Genomic DNA, 20,654 nt, shown 5'->3' with positions numbered 1-20,654 from the left:
GCTTCCCTAAGGCTAGAATTTTCAACTCTGTCCTTATTGTGGTAACCAGAGTATAACTGTTGGGAAATACTCCTCTAACTTTAAAATTCATGTCATTGTTTAGATCACGTTTTAAATCAGGCTTCTATTTAGATTAAATAATGTTATTGTCAAAGGAATGACTTGGTCATACTTTTGTTTGTAAGCTTGCATTCTCCTCCTGTTCTCCGTCCTGAATTGGGGTATTCTTTCTGTAACCTGTTACTGGGGAAGCTCAGTAATTCTAAGCTTAAGCAATTATTTGAATCGGGACACTGTTCCTTAATGACCTTAATTGGCTGGAAAGAAAATTCCTTGTTACAGGGCTTTCTATTCTGTTTTGGGTTTTTAGAACTTCCGGATGTGTGACAAATATTTAACAAACGATCACTTTGATTTGGGGTTTCAGGCTCAGATCAAAGTTCCCATCATCAAACACTTCGGGAGAGGTGATGAAACCGGCGCTGGCTGCGTGGTGTAGAATGCAGACCCGCAGGCATGAGCAACCCGGGGTGCTGGCAGAGTGGCTCCTCTGAGATTCAGATCAAGAAGGAAGAGACTTTGGTGTTGATGCCCCACAGGTGTTCCCCATGCTCTGCTCTTTGATTTGCACACAGTTCGTTTTATATTATCCCAGCCCTGGGTTCAGATCAGGTCTGATTACGCAAATATGAGCTACTAGAATTACGAAAAACACTCAGTGTTTAAAAGGCATTTTCTAAAAAATATAGGGGAAGAATCCAAAACCCCAGACCACTGTATTTTATCATTTTAGTATTTTATATTTTATATTCTATATTCTGTATTTTAGTCATGGAGTCAGGCCTGGGGCAGACTTCAGAGGTCATCAATCTACTGGCCCCCCAACCCACTTCCTCATTTAACAAAACTGGGAAACAGAAGCCAACTAGTTCAGTAACTTGAACAAAATTACAAAAGTCATCAGGACAAGGTCGGGGCTGGAACTCAGTTTTTCAGATCCCCCATCTATCTTTATTAATCTCTGCTTCTCAAATGTTGGAAACTTTAAGGAAGAATGCCCCAAAGTCAAGAGCAGAAGGCAGGGTGAATGCTACCTGGTGACCTGCATTCTGTGTGGAGCGCCACTTGGTTGAAGTATTTCCCTAAGGCCAGCGATAAGCTGCAGGCAGCAGGTTCTAGCCTAGCGCATGACTGTCTCTTGGTTCCACAGTTTTCCAGCTTTCATTTCTCTTATCAATACATTCTATATTATTGTCACTGAACTGATAGTCCAACGCCATTGGACAGATTACAGCTCAAATCTGGGAAATCCAGGTAAGAATCGATTTATGCGTTTGCTTCCTTGCTTGAGTGGACTCAGAACGTAAATCATTAAATTGGCCTCAACTGTTTAAGATTTATTTGTTTTGGGTGTTGTTTGGGGGGTCCTGGGGATTCTGGTGGAATGATAGGAAAGGTTTGGCGTTAAATTTCAAAGGGTGAAAGTGAAAAGGTCAAAACAAGGGTGAGAAGGGGCAGGAGGGCCCCCAGGGAGGGGGAGGCCAAGGCACCCTTCCTGCCACACAGGCTCCTGAGAGGTGGGGAGCAGACCCCGAGTGCCCTTGCAGAGAAAACAGACACCCCGTGGATGATTGAAGACGCCCCAGGGCACCCAGGTTTGGAACGTGGGTCTGGAAAGGCGTGGGGCAGTCTCAACCGGCATTCCTGGTTTCTGAAAAGGCCATCAGCAATTTACATCACAACTATGCAACTATCAACTGGACTGGACACCTGGGGAAGCCACGGACCCAGCTCGGGGAAGGAGGGCAGAAAAAGCCAAGGACGCTGACAAGAAACTCATGACAGCCCCAGAGGGGAAAAGGGGGAAAAACCACCCAAAGAGGCCCAGGAAGGAAGACTTTGCCAGGTGGCACCACTTCAGTTTAATTAGACGAAGGCTTGGGGGCTGGGGCAAGGTCTGAAAGCAGGGACACCTGCGGGAGCGAGAGAGAGGGGGGGTCGGGGGCAAAGGTTGAGAAAGAGGAGCCACCTGGAACCCTGATGGAAACACTGCCCGCAGGGATGAGGTGTAAAGGAGGCAGTTTAGGGAGGCTGGCAGAAACGGAGGCCACAGAGGGGCCAGCGCAGGGGGTGGGCACTGCCCATTAGGCAGTCTGCTGTTAGTCAAAAGGGGCCACTCGAACTCGGAATGACAGGGATGCCATCAAGAGCGTGTCCTCACCTGGGGATAGTAAGGGATAAGCGTCAAAGCAAGAGGGAAGGCAGAAAGTAAAGGAGCCTAACTTAAAAAGGTTTTTTTATTTTTATTTTTTGCTGTATCTGTTTACTGACAGTATGATCCTATGAGAGTCAAATCAGATTTTTCTTTTTTCTTTCTAATTTATTTGGAAGATTAGCCCTGAGCTAACATCCGCTGCCAATTCTCTTTTCTTGCTGTGGAAGATTGGCCCTGAGTTAACATCTGTGCCCATCTTCCTCTAGTTTATATGTGAGACTGCTGTCACAGCATGACTTGATAAGCAGCGTGTAGGTCCGTGCCTGGGATCTGAACTGGCGAACTCTGGGCCGCTGGAGTGTGCAAACTTAACCGATGTGACACGGGGCCGGCCCCTTTTCTCTCTAATTTTTTTGTTTGAAAATTTCAACTTACAGAAGAGTTGAAAGAACAATACACTCTACACCCATATATCCTTCACCTAGATTTACAAATTGGTAACATGTTGCTACATTTGCTTTAGCTTTCTAGCTAGATACTATTTCCCCAGCCATTTTAAAATCAGTTACAAACACTGAATGCTTCACTCCTAAATACTTTCCCATTCACTTCCTAATAATAAAGCCATTCTATGACACAGCCATCAACATACCTGAGAAAATGAACATTAATTTTATTTAACATATAGTTTATATTCAATTTTCTCAATTGTCCCTCTAATCTCTTTGTTGTTGTTGCTTTTTTTTTTTGGTGAGGAAGATTGGCTCTGAGCTAACATCTGTTGCCAATCTTCCTCTTTTTCTTTTTTTTTTTCCCACCCACGGCCCCAGTACATAGTTGTATATTCTAGTTGTAGGTCCTTCTAGTTCTTCTATGTGGGACACTGCCTCAGCATGGCCTGATGAGTGGTTAGGATCCTGCACCCAGGATCCAAACTGGCGAACCCCGGGCTGCAGAAGCAGAGTGCACAAATTTAACCACTACACTACCAGGCTGGCTCCCCCAAATCTTTTTTTCCCCTACTCCAGAATCCGATATTTGTGCGATACATTTGCTATGTCTCATGAGATTATTTTAATTTGGAGCAACCCTTTTTTGTTTATTGTTTGTTTTTCACGGTTGTCTTTTTTAAGACAAGTGACTAGAATGTAGCACATTCTGGATTTGTCTGATTGTTTTCTCATGATTAGATTCAAATTAGATATCTTTGGCAAGAATAGTACACTGGAGACACTGTCTTTCTGAGAAGGAAAGCATACCTTAAATGTTTATGTCTCACCTACGTGACAGAAAAGGTTCTCATCAGAGTGGCATTAAGCCTGTTCATTTCTTTACAATTTACTTTGATGTCATTGTTTCTCCCAAAAAAGATTTACAATAAATGTCTAGGTCACAACCAGATCATTAAAATAGTTACTAAACAACCAGATCATTAAAATAGTTACTAAACACTCACTTATGTACTAAACACTGAATTTGGTGCTAAGATTCTAGGCAAAGAAAGCAATCTGGTAAAGATTCTAGAACTTCACTGTCCAACTCGTACAGAAAATTTAAAAAGAAATTCCTGGGCTGAATTCTACCGAAAATGTATCCTAAGAAACATGATGGCCACACCTTCCCTGGAGCTCTCCAGCAGAGGCAGCGTCAACCTTCAGGGCGAGTGTGGGTCCCAGAGGCTCCGAGCTCTGACGGGAAGGGCCCCATGTGTTCTGAGCCAGATGTGTGAGTGGCAAAGCTGACAGTTTTGAAAATGGTGGAGCCTGATTCCTGTTCTGGGCCAGACGGTGAACCACCCACCTCAGTGGGGCAGTGGCTTACTGGAGGCTCTCTGTTATTCTCCAGATACAGACCCCAGAAAGAGATACAGAGTGGCTAAAGTCTAAAACCAATAATAGTCAAATACTCCTGAAACTGATCAAAAGATGTATCTTATTTAATTCTGGAAATGGCACATCCATATGATGAAATATTAAAACAGACTAAAAGGGGTTTATGAAAAGTTAATCCGTCTCCTAAGCAAATACCCAGTCTTATTCTTCAGAGTAATCACCGTCTCCAGGAAGGTTCCTGCAAATGCATACATACTCATGTATATTTTAATATGCAAATTACTGGAGGACTTGATCTATACTTTTCTGTTGCCTTTTCCTTCCCCCTTAACAATGTATCTTGGATATTTTGGCATATCAACTTATATACAAATCTTGTGCTTTTTACTTGCTACACAGTATTCCATTAGATACCAAAAATACTTTTACTAGTCTCTGATTTCCAGTTTTTTGTTATTATCAGCAATGCTGCAGTCAACATCCTGGTACGTGTGTGATTACACACATTCTAGAACATTTCCAAGATAAATTCCTAGAATAGAACCGCTGGATCAAAAGCGGTATTTAAGATATGAATAGATATTGTCAAATTGCCCTACAAAGAGCTTGTCTCCAGTTACACTCCAAATGACCTATGAGAGTCCCCATGTCCCCGTCTCCTGGCAAGCCTAGCATTCATACCACTGAGCAATGTGATAGGTGAAACGTGGCATCTTCTTTGTTTTGTCTAATTTGCAGATATTTCTAAGGCTATTTGGATTTCTTCTTCTGCCTGTTTGTCTTCTGAATATTTTCCGAATGGCTCATCTTTTCCTCATGGTATGGGAGGGCTGTTTATATAATAGAAAAATTAGCCATTGTTTGTCAAATGTGTTGCAATCTTTTCTCCATTTTGCTATTTGCCTTTTGACTTTGTTTACAGAATTTTTTTGTTCAAATGTTTTAAAAGTTTTACATAGTCAAATATATCTATCTTTTCCTTTATGGCATTTAGGTTTTGTGACTTGAATAAAGAGGACTTCTCTGTTCTGAGATTATTAAGAAACAAAACAGAACAAGAAGTCCCACATTTTTGGGGGCACTTCTCATATTTTATGTTTAAATATTCAATCCATATAGAATTTCTTTTGGTATAAAGAGTGAGGTATGGATTTGAATTTGTGTTTTTTTCCAGGTGGTATTCAGTTGCCTTAAGTCTACTTATTGATTGACCCATCATTTTCCCATGGCTTTGATGTCTGTTTTTCATCTTTTGAAGGTAATTCTTCTCAATAAAAAGACTAACTCAATCATCATTAGATCCTGGGTATGAAAATTTTCCAGTTAGTTTATTCAATTTAGAAGCTACTGAAAAAAAAATTCTTTTTATATACAACTCTTAATCCATTCAGCAGTTTGGTACATATTTTTCTCCAAAGAACTCATGTGTCATAAATGTTGATGACAGTCTCTTAAATAAAATTTACTTTCATTCATCTTTCATTTCTAAATGACAAGGTTGCAACTCCAAGTGGAGAATGACAATGAGTTCTCTGCAATGCACAAGAGGACAACAATAGTCCATTTGACTCGCTACCTTTAATTATTCAAGAATTGTCCCTATACTAGAGATAACTCAGTGGTTTTTCTTTTTTCAATATTGCTTAGAAACATCTCCCAAGTTTCAATTATATTTTTTCAAAATTAAACTCATGGATTAATTAAGAGAGTCATGGAAAACCTGCCTTTGAGCTTATCATTAGTTCTTTATACTACTGGATACATCTATCATTAACTCATTGTCTATGATCAGTATTGGTCAAATGACCAAGTTCTACTCTCACAAGAAGCTAACACTCAAGTGCCATCAGCTGGTGCTGTGATGTTTCACTCAAGAGTACTTAACTGATTACTTCAACTGGAGAAGGCCTTAAAGATTCAAAAATGCTCCTTAAAAAATGGCGGGGGGGGGGGGGGTGGCTGGCCCCGTGGCCGAGTGGTTAAGTTCGCACGCTCCGCTACAGGCGGCCCAGTGCTTCGTTGGTTCGAATCCTGGGTGCGGACATGGCAGTGCTCATCAAACCACGCTGAGGTGGCGCCCCACATGTCATAACTAGAAGGACCCACAACGAAGAATATACAACTATGTACCAGGGGGCTTTGGGGAGAAAAAGGACAAAAATAAAACCTTTAAAAAAACAAAATGGCAGTGGGCAGGATGGACTTCATGAGCCCTTGGAAGACATCACTGATTGATCATGGCACTCCTTCCGTTTGTCCATCTTGTTCAACTCTATTGTTAGTGTTTAGAGCAGTGCTTTGCGCATATCAGGTACTCAATTTGTTGAGTGGGAGGAAGGATGGATGGATGCTGACTGGATCAATGGCTGAACAGGAGAGCCCAAATGAGTCTTCACGAACTTCCTCGTCACAGCAGCAACTGTTGATTGATCAATTAACACTCAAGATGAGATCTATTTACCATGTTGCCCTGAGGTTTTATTCTGGATTCATTCTTGCTGATTATTCAATGAAAGACATGAAATACAGCACTTCAATCAGAAAAGCCTATCTTGCTTAGTGTTCTAATCAAAATGATTTCATTTTTACATCATGATATAATTAAGAAAACTGTTTTATATCTAGAGTTTCCAGTAGACTCCTAAACAAAAGTGGATCGATGCACTCTCTGTTTCAATTAGGGACCACTCAAGGTTTCTTTCTTTCTCATTAATTACAAATACAAGTCAAATTAGAATGGGAGCTCCTCCCTTCAGCAAGGACAATGAGAAGTGTTTTTATAATAACCATGGTTGCAATATTTTAAAGTGCATATAATTAAAATCTCAGCATGCTGCCATCCAAATCACGTGCAACAAAAAGTAAAACCTTCTTACACTGGATTTCAAAGAACCAGCCGCTAAACTCCTCCCTCCCCTCCTTCCTCTCACATGCATTTACTGAGGACCTGGAATGTGACATGTGACCTGTAAGTGGTAGGGAAGTGAAGGGGAGCAGGTAGTATGCTACAGGTAGTATGCTACAGATGAGCAAGGCAGGTAGACAAGTTACCCAATATCTACAGTGGGGTGTGACAAGCCCTCACTAAAATAAAAGAATGAATGAAGACATTGAGTAAGGAAGCTTATTATATTTTAGTAAACTGACTATAATTTAAGCTAAATATTTATTTCTACCTGTTCCCACTTTTCCCTGGTAATGTTGTCTTTTTTTTTGAGGTAGATTAGCCCTGAGCTAACATCCATGCCCACCCATCTTCCTCTATCCTTATATGTGGGACGCCTGCCACAGCATGGCTTGACAGGTGGTGCATAGGTCCGCCAGGGATCCGAACCCCAGGCTGCCTAAGTGGAGTGCACGAATTTACTGCTCTGCCACAGGGTCGGCCCCTCCCTGGCAATGTTCTGATAGCAATCATTTCTTTTCTAGATCCAGCTCCCACTGCCTGTTAAAAACTCTTATTTTTATTCATTTCAAAGGAGACTCCCTTATAAGATAATATGACTGTTTATAATCGATATTCATAACAACCACATGGATCCTAATAAAAATAATTTGATCACTCATTCAACAAATATTTACTGAGCACCAACTATATACCAAGCACCATGCTAGGTGTCAATATTAGGGCTACAATGATTAGAGGCCCAAACTCTTTGCCAAGAATTCTTTGTATATTTTTATAAAATAACTATTTGATCCAAAAACAAGGACAAACAAATGTCCAAGATGGGGGTTTCCTGGAGGTCAGCAAAGATCAGTTGGGGTACTTTGTATGGAGTGGAATGAGCAGGATTGGAAGAAATGCCAGATAAAAAAATTTATTCATAGGATGCCCCATCCCACAAAAGATTAGAGGTGATTTACAAAGATACAATTCAAAATGATGAAATAAAGGAGTCAGGACAAAGATAAACATGGATATAAGAATAAAAAAGTAGGAATAAAATTACCATTTAGAAATGCATGCTGAAATTCACTTTGTTACTAGGGAATGCCAAACACTAGTGATGGCCAAACAGAAAAGTAACTTAGGCGACACCTGTTCAACACATCCAGTCACAACACAAACAGGAAGAACTCAGTGCAGAGATAACTGAAAGGCATTTGCAAAATGATTGGCCAGTCCGTGGGATCAACAGAAGATGCAGTCCCAAATTACTTTAGGTGGATAATAATAAATACCTCGGGAGTCTGTAATAATGTTGAAAGAATAAGGATCAGACAAAATGTTGAAATAATATGCTAATATCCTAAAATAGCGAGATATATGCAATAGCCAATCAGAAATTAAGATGTGGTACATTGCAATAGCCAATCGGAAATTAAGATGTGGTACACTGCTGTGCTCTTATTATGACTTTTGACAGGAGATGTGCTTTGAGAGTTGAGGGACACCCGTGAGTGGGGTCACTCCTGCTCCTGTGAGACCAGTAAGTAACAGACACTAAAAAAGTAGAAGGTTTAACTCCAAGGAAGTTTGATTTAGGCATCAAAACACAAAAGTTGAAAGCAGTCTGAGAAGACATTGCTCAAAGACTGAACACCAGGATTAAGACTCACCATTGGCCAGACATTCCCTTGGTCTGGTGAGAACCAAATTTTGTCGTGTGAATATGCCATCTAGCATGTCCTTAGAGGAGGCACCATGACAGGTCACAAGTGGTGCGACCCTGAAGCAACAGCAAGGCTCCTTAGAATCACTCCTGGCTGAGGGGTGGGTGGTCTGAGAATCCAGATGTCTACACACAGCCAAGTGACTCAGGGAGCCTCAGTTTTCAACCTTTCACAACAAGGTCCCTCGCTCTGAGGGATCCATGCATGGTGCCAACCTGCCCCCATCCTCCACCAATTCAGAGGAAAGAAAGAAAGAAAGAGCCTCAACTATTAACGGGACTGAAGGATCCTTCAAGGCCTAGGATTCCACACCTGAGTCACTGCACCCAGCTCCGTGTTTCCAAGACTACCTACCGTATTAAACTTGATGCTCCCCCCAAACCCCTCCTCCAGGGATGATCCAGAGACACCCAAGTTGTCCTAGTCACTGCCTCCCTCTTTGGGCTGCTTCACAAAACAGTACACTTACCCTGGTCCCCACACAACTGCTGCAGTTACCCGGAAATAACTTCGCACCCTGAATGAAGAGCTCTTAGAAGCACAATTCTAATTAGCGATCAGTCCAACATTTTTATTTAAAATCTATTCACTTAAAGTCAAAATGACATCTTAATGCCACTCAGCACATCAATTTGTCCAGAATAAGGAGAAAGTTTCATTTTTGGAAAGATTTACTGCTACATTTCAGACCACATTTTTTTTTAATTAAAATACATGGATTGTCTCCACAAACTCTTCCTGAATATTTCATGTGTTTTGTGCTGTATTTGCTGTACATATCTTCACAGCGTGCATATTATTCAAATATTCCTAACAGATGGCCTCAAGTGCTACATATTATATAGCATTAAGTGAATAGCTTGGTAAACAAATGAGTCAAGGATTAAAATATTTTACAGCTTATAAATCATGAAAGATGTTCAGTAATAATACATTAATAAAAAAATCTCTAAATGTAAACATAAAAACATTAAGTGCCACTTGGATCAGTCAACTGTTTATGACAAATGAAGTATTTCTTAAAGGAGGTGCTCGTCCTGTACGGTCTGATTATAACCTAAATTACTGTGAGGGTGCCCACGAGCTCGCCTGGGAACCTGCCTACTGTTGCCTTCTCCACCAACTCCCATGGCTTTCTCTGCCATATTCCCCTATTAATGCCTCCTTCATAACAAGGAAAGGAAAGGCAATTCATAAGCCAATTCTGTTACCATCTTTAGCAAAGTTTTGCTGAAAGAGATTGAAACTACAGGTTCAAGTTGAAGACTCGGAATCAGGTGTGGTTTTAGCGATCTGTGCTCTCTGGCTCCCTTTCTATGACGGGGAACTTTCTAATGTAATGTTTGACATTCGCTTTTCCATTGAGGGATTGCATGAGGTTTAAAACAACCAAAAACAAACAAACAAAAACCCAAGCTCAACAGCTTTTGCCCGTGTTCAGATGTCTTTGAATCCATTTTGCAGCGTGAATGTTGGAGGCATCATTCCACTGAGGAATAAAAACTAAAACACTGTCCTTTTGGATGATCTCTCTCATACCACCCTTATTTTAAATTATGTTATTTAACCTAATGCATAATGGCCTTTTCCTAGTCATTTAGTGTTTCTAATTTTTGATGCAAGATCTGACAAGACTTTTAAATTTCATTCCAGATTTCCCTAGAAATGAGAACTTGACTTGGGTTTTTTGTTTTTTTTTTTAAAGATTGGCACCTGAGCTAACAACTGTTGCCAATCTTTTTTTTTCTGCTTTATCTCCCCCAATCCCCGGGGTACATAGTTGTATATCTTAGTTGCAGGTCCTAGTTGTGGCATGTGGGACACCGCCTCAATGTGGCCTAACAAGCAGTGCCATGTCTGCACCCAGGATCCAAACCAGCGAAACCCTAGGCCGCTGCAGCGGAGAGTGCGAACTTTACCACTCTCCATGGGGCCGGGGCCCCTTGACCTGGTTTTGATTGTGAAAAGAATGTAAGCTTTTTATGAACTATTTGACAAAATGATTAACTAGCAAAGTTACCAAGTACTTGTTAAATAAAATCTCACACCTAAAGTCACAAGTTGGCTTCATTTGTTATATTAAGGTTCATTATCCAATTTCACACATATATGCAAAACTTTATTCTACCACATTCCATTCTCTTTCCTTTTCTACACTAATATCTTTTACCTCAGGTGAAAGCCTCTGTGAGACCCAGAAAGATGCCCTCCTTAATCAAACTTGGCATAGCTAAGTCAGAACAAAAGCGAGATTTTTCAGTAAAGCCCACGAGCATTTTTGCCTTCTCAGCCACAGTACCAAATCTTACTTTACAAAAGCACAGTACACCACTGAACCAACAGTATTTACGACACAGATACCCTGCTCAATGCATTGTGCTTATCTGACGAACATTCTACCTACATGAAGTTTCATCATCCTTGAAGATTCTTTAAAATACAAAATATTCATTTTATCAAAAACACTTAAACAGGTTCATAAATAAATTCAAGATGGCAAGGAAAGTTACATTAAGTCAAAAAAAGGGATTCTCTCAACTACATCAAGCTCAGAAAAAAAGGGGGGCCTCTATCCCAGTGGTTCTCAAATTTGAATGTGCATTCGAAGCACCGGGAGGGCCTGTTAAAAGAGCTTTTGGGGTCCTACCCTCTGAGTTTCTGACTCAGTAGGTCTGGAACAGGGTCTGAGAATCTGCATTCTAACAAGTTCCCCGGTGATGCTGACATTGCTGCTGTGGGGACAACACTTTGAGAACTAAACTGGCCACCTTTCCTGATCTGCTGGGGTCAAAAAGTATGGTAGAATTTTAAATGGCTGATATACGAAATCAAACAAACTGTGAAATCAATGGTCATCATATTTTAACTGAAATGTGTATTTTACACCCTAAAAAAATCACATGAAAACACATTGACTTTATACTACTGGAAACTGTCATACTCCATATGTGATTTGACTTTAACACAGCACAGTATTATGTGCTAAACTGGTCTTTGGGACACTAACAGTTTTTATACAATTTTTACTAAAAGGCAAGACTATAATAAATAAGTCTTAAAAATCATAATTACCACAAAAAGGGTATGGAACAGATCCCCGGACAACATGCTGAAATATTCTCAGCACTAGAGCATTGGCCCTCAGCCTGTAACTCAGATTACCTGTACCATTAAAATCACCTGCACAGTCAGGCTGAGGGACAGGCATGCCAGAGAAAGTCCTTTTTTTTTTAATTGAGGTCATATTGGCTTATAAAATTATGCAACATTTAGGTGGACATTAAATTTCAGTTTCTGTATAGACTGCATCGTGTCCACCACGTTTAGTTTTTATCCATCACCATACATATGTGACCCTTTATCCCTTTTGCCCTCCCCCCACTCCTTTCTCCTCCGGTAACCACTAATCTTTTCTCCTTACCTATGTGTTTACCTTCCACCTATGAGTGAAATTATATCGTATCTGCCTTTCTCTGACTTACTTCACTTAACATGGTACCCTCAAGGTCCATCCATGCTGTTGCAAATGGCACTATTTTGTCTTTTTTACGCCTGAGTAGTATTCCATTGTATATATATATATATATATATACCACATCTTCTTTAGCCATTCATCAGTCAATGGGCACTTGGGTTGCTTCCACGTCTTGGGTACTGTGACTAATGCTGTGATGAACACAGGGGTGCACAAATCTCTTTGAATTGTTGATTTCATGTTCTTTGGATAAATACCCAGTAGTGGGATAGCTGGGTCATACGGTATTTCTATTTTTAACTTTTTGAGAGATCTTCATACTGTTTTCCGTAGACGCTGCACCAGTTTGGAATGTCGTTTCTTTATTGTAGTAAGAACATTTAACATGAGATCTACCCTCTTAACCAATTTTTAAGTGTACAGTATTGTTAACCATAGGCCTGATGTCGTACAGCAGATCTCTAGAACTTATTCATCTTGCACAACTGAAACTTTATACCCACTGATAGTTACTCCCTATGCTCTGCCCTTCCAAATTCTTGAGCTGTGCTTCTGTCTTACATAGCGTACACACCCCACACACCCCTTGGCCAACCCAGTTTTTGATTAAACACAAAATCATTTGTGGGAGACGTAAACAACAACCATCCTCTGAACTGTTCTGATGACGATGACTATGACTGATGGTATGTCAGAACTAGTGTCTCACTAAGGAAGAGACTGCACACTGGTGGCCCTCAGTTTTTGTGTTTAAAAAAAATGAATTAGTTGCTAACATTTGGAAATCATTATTTCACATAAAAATCTGTATTTTCAGTTTTTCTAAAAAGATCCGGATTAGCAACCCTGGCCTTGTATTCATTTCCATACGGCCACAATGAGCTGGAGCTAAACGGCTGTCAGTGGGGGAAATGGGCTCTCCAGATCGCTACTGTCCCCAGCAATCCCTACTCTTCTACACCTGGCTGCCTTATTATCCAGTGTACCTAAGTGGCTGTGTAAACATGAGTTTGCCATCCCTGCCCCTAGGTTGAAGGGCTGGTCTGCAGTCTCAGCCTCATACCCTTTGCTCATACACATTCACCAGAACACGAACATGTAAGTAACACTATAATAGCAATAATCTTTACTCTGTTCTAATTTAGTAGAAATAAATAAATCATTTGCAAACTTTGGTACAAATATTAGTAACAAATTGGACCATATCTTACATTTGACCACAACACAAAGTAATTGAAAACCTCTGATAGAGAAATTTGATTTCATGCTTCCCAGCACAAATTCTGGCTTCTGAGTTTGCCTAACAAATGAGGAAACCACTGAAAACCTAATAATCAAATTATAGGGTGCAAGGAGTTTAAGAATGGAATCAAGCTTTCCTAGTTCATGTAATTATACGCATACAAAAATGCTGCTTGTAAGTATTAACTCTGGACAATCACAAACATGTGAAAGTATGACATTTGTGTAATCATCTAAAATTATTTGGGGAAAAATGCAGAATGCCAGGCATCCAGGTCACAAGCTCATTACTTTGAAAACCTTAGCAGAAACATTTCTGAGACAGGCAGTGCATTAAAACAAAGGCTATGTGAAAAAGGGCCACTTTAATAACTCTCTACTTCCAAACTACCCCAAATATCTTTGTCTCAGTAGACTAAGGAAAAATAAATGTGTGCACTGGGGATAGGCAGACAGGGAAAGAATCTAGAGATATTCTGGGGCAAGTGAAGGGATACGTTAAATGGGCCCTCAAAAACTGAAAGCACGTAGACTAGGAAGGTGTTCTGGCCTGCAGAGAAACGCCTTGTTCCAAATGTGTATGATTTATGGCCAAGACTACCACATATGGATCCCGTCCCATAACCTAGAATAACACAACTGCCTAACACACTGCCAGATACACACCCACACCCACACCCTGGGCCCTTAGATTCCCATTTCCCTCAGACAGCATCTCGGAGGGACAGGTGTATACTCGGACTTCTAGGCTGAGAAGGCTGGAAGTGGTGACCAGTTAGCGATTTTTGCTATGAGCTGGATAAAATGCCATGGGTTTACCAACCTTTACTAAGGTCCACAAATAGATATTCATAAGTTGTCTTAAATTTCCTCTGAAGCTTGTACAGCCCTTTCCTTCCAGGGTTGTTATGAGGAATAAGTGAAATAATGTACAACAGAAAGCCCCTGGTGTAGGCCTTAGTCTCTACGTAAATACTCAAACATCATTTTCTACCAAACCACGCTCCGCCCCTCTGAGGGGACATCTCATACATAGAGGGCATTCGCATATTTGTTGAAGAATGTCCACTCTAAAGTACTTAAAACTACTCTCGGAATGACTTTTCAGAACTCTGTTCATAGTAAAGTGAGTGTGTAGGTCTCACAGAGTACCTGCTGCAGAACACCACCCAGGAGGCAGCCTAAGCATTTCTAAAGGCCAAGGAGGACGCATGTACCAATGCGTATTCACGGTGTTTCATCTGCAAAAAGAAATTGCGACAACTGATTTAGGATTAATACTTTAATCAACTATAATAAATCAATATCATACATTATATAAAAATTCTGATTCATGCATCAGATTACATAAATTATACAACTGTCACATTATGCAATGCTTACACACTTTTGAGTTTGTACCTGCAAAAAAGTATACGAGTTACTACGGCATTTTACCTACTAAGTGTAATACTCCTCAGTTATAAATAATGTTTCTATCATTCAAATACCTGCTAAATATATACATTTCTAGATCTGCAGCATTTTTTTGTACCTCAAAAGACAGACCACCTGGAAGCTTTGAAGATTAATAGGCCCAATGTATCATTTGTTGCAGACTTCAATTCCATTGTAAGAGTGGATCTTTCTGGTGTAGAAAATAAATGAAACAAAACGTCAACTCTAGTTTAATGCTCGAGGAGCATCTACACTTCTTATTAAATACATCAGAAAACCCTTCATATGCAGATTAATTAGTTAAGGTGCTACCTACTGCATATTAAATACTTCCACTGATTATTAAAGTTATAAATCTGTGAAAATGGGGGCTTTCACTGTGTGCTGACAGACCTTACATCTCCCATCATGAACCCGCAGCGCTGTGATCCTTTACCTCTTACTTCAAAGAGATCGGGCGAAGGAGCATGCTTTGTACTTCACTTTACACACACAAGGGACACTACTGTATCTATGACATATGAGTACACGGACATCAAAAAGTTTCAGCTTGATTTACAAATCCAAGGTAGGCTGCTTTTCCTAAAAAGCCACACAGGGAAATAAAAGCTCTAGTCTATCAATTACTAGATATACTAAAGACTGTTTCCCTGTTTTTGTGGTTTTTTTTGTTTTAAGATTCTCCTTGCTAAAGCATAAGCACCCTTCTGGGGGTGATGGGTGGGGGGTGTGAGGGTGGAGAAGCTGGTGAAGGAAGGATGTGAGGAAAGCAAGTCTGTCACTAACGGGCTGAGTTTTACTTAGGTTTCCATTCATGAAACCCTTTTAAACACAAGGCAACATTTTCACAGCTGGAAAATTACAACAAAATCTTCATTTACTGCCAAAAGCAAGAGATGTAGTTATGTATAATCTATGGATAATACTACATTCATGGGAGGACGGCAAAACTGGGCTCAAGGAAGAATATAGCAGCAAAAAGCAATACTTGAACATTTTGCATGAATGAGTGACACATCATTTTATATACAGTTCTAAGATAGGACCCTGGTATTCAGTAAATGAAACCTGAAGCCTAAGTGGGAGGACAGCATGTTCAATACCTTCAAGGCTGAATCTGAGAACCGGGAGAGGAACTGGCTGTAAAACAATACTGTTTTAAATATAATAGCAGAAATATTTTAAGCATCTAACAGAAGTATGTTAGCTTAAGACACATTTGAGATAAATATCAATCCTGTGGTTTTTAAAAAATCCTCTTATTAGTGGAAATATTTTTGAGCATGCATTTTTTTAAGCATGAAAGCAAAAGTAAAATCTATTTATAAGTCAACTGTGCTGTGCATTATTTATCGAGTTACATACATTTTATTTCCATTTCTAAGCTACTAACAAAATATACCATTAGAAACACTCAAAAGTTACATTTTCAAAAAATAAACAAAGATGTGATTTTTGACCTTTCTCTGCAACGCTAGATATTAAAACTACTCGGTTTGCGCTTCGCCCAAACACAGGCAACACTGATATATTTCCTTGGAACTTGTTTTTACTTTTTAGTTATTTTATTACATTGATCACTTATGAAATATAGAATCAGTTTTACTCTAGTCACAAGTGGGAGTTCACCAACATTGAAACAGAACATTCTCAGGCAGTGATAAATGCAGATGCAGTTTCCAATACAACTCTTGTCTCATTTTTAAAGATAAAAATATTGATTCCATTATAACCAGATCACTCACGGATGGAGAAGTCTAATCCTTAACAGTTTTTTTTACAGGCAAAGAATCTCACCTTAAAAATGAATTTTGTCATAAAAAGAATAGTAGTACCTGAACCACACTTTTTAACGAACTCTATTTACATAAAACATGTCCCCTAATACAAAACTTACATCTCGGTTCATTCTATAAACAGTAAATTAGGCCTAAGCATATTAAAGGATCTACAGATAATGTCATAATACTGAAAACACATGGATTTGGGTATTTTAAAAAGTGTAAGAAGAGTTTCAATTATACTAACAGAAAAGACAAATGCTAAGAATTTTGTACTATTTAATAAATGTTAACTAAAAATGGCACCATGTTAAAAAATAATAATTACCAAGACCTCAAATGGGAAAATAAAATTCCACACCAGATTTTGAGGTTTATTACAGAAAGTTAGAATGGAGGGAAAAGTTGGTAAAAGCTACTTTTGCTTCTACAGTTCTTCATCTTAAAAATGATTTAATTTTTTATATTTGGGAAAAATTTTCAGAATTTCAAAATGTATACTCTCAGAAGGAAACTAAAGAAACTCAGAAAATACAAATAACAAGGAATTTTGGCTCATGAATCTAAGCCTGGCCAAGATCATCTGATTCCAAATATTAAAACGAACAAAACTATTACTACGTCTGCTTTGTATTTAACTTTCAATGAAGTCTTAGTAGAGATAAATATTAGACTAAAATGCAGCTCATTAAAAGATTGGGGACTATAGGTCCCCATGTACAGGTGAATTTTTCATTTTAAATTCAGAAGACGTAGATTCAATGTTTCATGGTAACCATTTTAGATTTTTAAGGTAAAACATAAGCAGTACATGGTTACTAATATTTTTATACCAACTTGAAATTTCAGACTAATTTTGTCCAAATACGTAAAGATAATTCACGAAAGTAATCAACATTTTTGGGGAGCAGACTTAAAAAAAAAGCCAACATATAATTTTGTGATAAATCAGTTCTTAAAGGGTTGATGTAAATAGTGTATAAAGTCATGCTAGTAAAGATCTGTTTTAAAAACTCACTCCTCCTTTAGAAACTCTTATTTCGTTTCAAGACCCAAATGCAACCATCTGTTCTATTATTTAAGTAACTTGAAACCAAGCCTAATTCTTCATTCCTAGAATTTGCCCATTGCTTTGGGTTATCAGGCATCAGATGATCACCTACATTTCTTCCCCCCAAATTATCTTCAGATATAACTTTCTAATATTTTCTTTGCTAGTGATTTAAAGGCTTTCAGAATCTCAACAAATTACATTAGCTTATCTTCTGCTTATAGCTTAAATAAAATTCAAACGTTAAGATAAAAAGTTAATTCAAGAAATTCATGCTGTTGTGGTTGTTAAAGTTTCCTAAAATATGTCACTCTTTGGATCATTACTTTCAGAAAAAGAGCACAAATTTGAATCTGGAATAATACGTAGTAGCAGCTTACTCTGAAACCAAGGTTCACACGGCCAAGAGTGATCTGAAGCAGCTTCTCTGTTACACAAACCACAAGAGTAGCAACGATGATTTGTTTTGCATCGATAGAGCACACATATGTTTTCAAATTAAGAAACTGGGGCCCTAATTTTGGAGGCAACCAGTTGTTTTTAAATGTTCTAAAAACACATACATATATGTATATGAGGTATATGCATGTATTTTATATACAAAGATACATGAACATACATTCATGTATACATTTGCATATAAAACATGAACTTTTTTAAATAGTGTTTATAATGAGTATTCCTGCGGCTAAATGTGTCTACAAATTGACTTCTGAGAAACCAACCACAGTACCGATTCTGCTTTATGAGAAATCTATTCCTGAGGAATAAGTCATATACTTCTGAAGATGTTTCTAGGCCTCTGGCAGATTAGTGGGCCGGCACCAGCACCTAAGTGAACCCTAAGGAACTGCTTATTCATCGAGGATCTGGCCATTTTCACTTTAAAACTTTAAATTATTTAGCTTACTTCAAAGGTCACTCTTGAGAGTCCCTGCTAATATTTACAGCTAAAACAACTTTTCACAATGAAGAAGAGTATGTAATGAAACCTGATAGTGTAGTCTCTTTGAGAAACAAGTTTTCCTTCTTTCCTTCTCTCTCTTCCTTTCTTTTTTTCCCCAATTATAAATGCAGTACAGTTGGCTCATTAACTATTGGAGAATTTGCCAGCTTTCCTGGACGGTTCGTAGGGCACTCTGAGAATACTGGGTGTTTCCTCCATGACCCTTACGAGGAGGTTGTCAATGTAGTCCTCCAGTTCCCGGATGTGCGTGTCTTTCCTCCTGAGGAGCTCCTTGTGTTTCACCAGCTCCTGGAGCACCTCCTCGTAGGTCAGGCCACGGTACCCTGCAGTGGCATCAAAAGGGTTGCTGTCCTAGAACAGGATAAAGACTGTCACTTCAGCAGATACAATCATCAGGGACAAATTAAGAATTATTTTGAATTTTAACTTCCAGTTTTTCAAACCCTGCCCAAGTTTTTCTCTATCTTCGGCCAGAACCAATTGTGACAGCTCACTGAGTCGCGAGCCAGTGCCAGGGCAGATGCACCAGAGCCTTGATCGTAATTCTAAATTCTTCTAAAATCCTTTTTTACATTGTGGACAGTGTCCTACTATAAGAAATTGACCATATAATTTAAATTAAGAGATAAAATGTTCCATAATAAATATAACTAACACAGATAAAAATTAAAGATCTCTAGGAATTAACTTGGAGGAACTGCAAGCAGCTACTGAAAACAATACATGTGGGCATCAGTCCTCATGAAATGCTTCCACTGAACTGGGATTTCACGTCATGCCTTTGGCTTTTTATTGAAGACGATTACAGGAGGCAGGAAAATCAAATCTGCTTCTCCAATTTGCTGTGAAATGTTGAAGGCATTCAGAATAAATCAACGAGCACCCTTACAAGAAGCCCCATGGGAGCAAGTTCTGTTTTAATTTAGAGGCAGACAGCTCTGCTTCTCCCCGAGTAACTAGTCTATTTCCTCCTCCTAGTACTACCACCTATATATTTTATCTTATTTCACTTTTTGCTCTGGTTATCAGGAAACTCAGAGTTCAAAGTTAACTACGATCATTAAACACTTTGCATTAGTATATCTGCATTCTCTCCCATTTCACCATTTATTTATTTTGTTAACCTTATTCTATTGATGAAAATTCTTTTTACACAAAAGTATAAATATAAACCAAAAAAAGGCATTAATTTAATTCATTTTTATTACAAAGCATTATAATATCAAAAGAAAAATATTCCTCAGGAATTTAATCAAAACGGCACTGTGACATCATCTTCTATTTACAGTGTATAGTATTTAGATTTTTCATTCGTAAAATGCCCAAATATAAAGTGCAATTTTTATGCCTTTTTATACATAGTTCTGTCACTAAACAACTTAAAATAGTTTTCATCACTTTCTTTCAAAACATTTCCATTGGCTTTAAGGAAAATAAACTAAAATATTGAGGAATTGGTCTTGCTCTTACAGACTAATAGCATTTAATCCACTCAGTGGAAAAGGGAGAATGGGGACTGGTGAATGGAGAAAGGCCTTTTTTCTTAGAAATTAAATTTGTCTTTACTCATTTTCAGGATCTACTTTAATCTGCTATGTGTCTAGGAGTTTTCATCAGCCAAGCCAAAGTGTAACTTTGTATCCCGTCCTCCCCCAGGCACCAGAGAAGCAAGCTAGAGAACAGACAGCAATTTGATGCTTGGGTTACAGACCCATACTCCCTTCGCCAGAGTAAAGGAAAAAACTCAGGACTGAGAACTTCTCCAATTCCACAGAATCTCTCAGGTTTCGTGGAGAAGATATGGCTTGCACTAGGCCTTCAAAGATTTTGCGAGGCAGAAATGTGTAATGGGCATCTCAAGCAGTGGGGACTGCTTGTTCAAAGGAGGAAACAAGGTTCAAGCTAGAGAATCAGCAACACGCAATCAGCGGAGGACGGCTGGAAAATAAGGCTCAGGACAGGGAGCAGCAAGAGGCTGAAATGGCAGGGTCCAAACAGACCATCAGGGATGTTGAATACTATTACTCCTTAGTAGTA

General features: G+C 39.0%; 1 protein-coding gene and 1 long non-coding RNA gene across 3 annotated transcripts in view; both read right to left on the bottom strand.

The window, feature by feature from the left end:
• LOC139078879 (uncharacterized) overlaps positions 1 to 14,629 on the bottom strand; it is a 35,648-nt gene extending 21,019 nt beyond the window's left edge. The window contains exon 1 of the long non-coding RNA XR_011532063.1: positions 14,534 to 14,629. This is a non-coding gene — a long non-coding RNA (uncharacterized lncRNA). The remainder of the gene's footprint in view (positions 1 to 14,533) is intronic.
• Positions 14,630 to 14,648: 19 nt separating this feature from the next.
• The window catches only part of RAB11FIP2 (RAB11 family interacting protein 2), a 41,391-nt gene continuing 35,385 nt past the window's right edge, over positions 14,649 to 20,654 (bottom strand). The window contains exon 5 of one of the 2 annotated variants that reach the window (XM_008525474.2): positions 14,649 to 18,968. In XM_008525474.2, the coding sequence (XP_008523696.1) occupies positions 18,741 to 18,968 (228 nt within the window). In that variant the 3' untranslated portion in view covers positions 14,649 to 18,740. The remainder of the gene's footprint in view (positions 18,969 to 20,654) is intronic. The other variant, XR_011532038.1, reaches the window with a different exon arrangement.

Source organism: Equus przewalskii, chromosome 1, assembly GCF_037783145.1.
Source record: "Equus przewalskii isolate Varuska chromosome 1, EquPr2, whole genome shotgun sequence".
In the NCBI taxonomy this organism is placed as follows: domain Eukaryota; kingdom Metazoa; phylum Chordata; class Mammalia; order Perissodactyla; family Equidae; genus Equus; species Equus przewalskii.
Note: the sequence above shows the minus strand (reverse complement) of the source record. Positions and strands in the feature narration are given on the sequence as shown.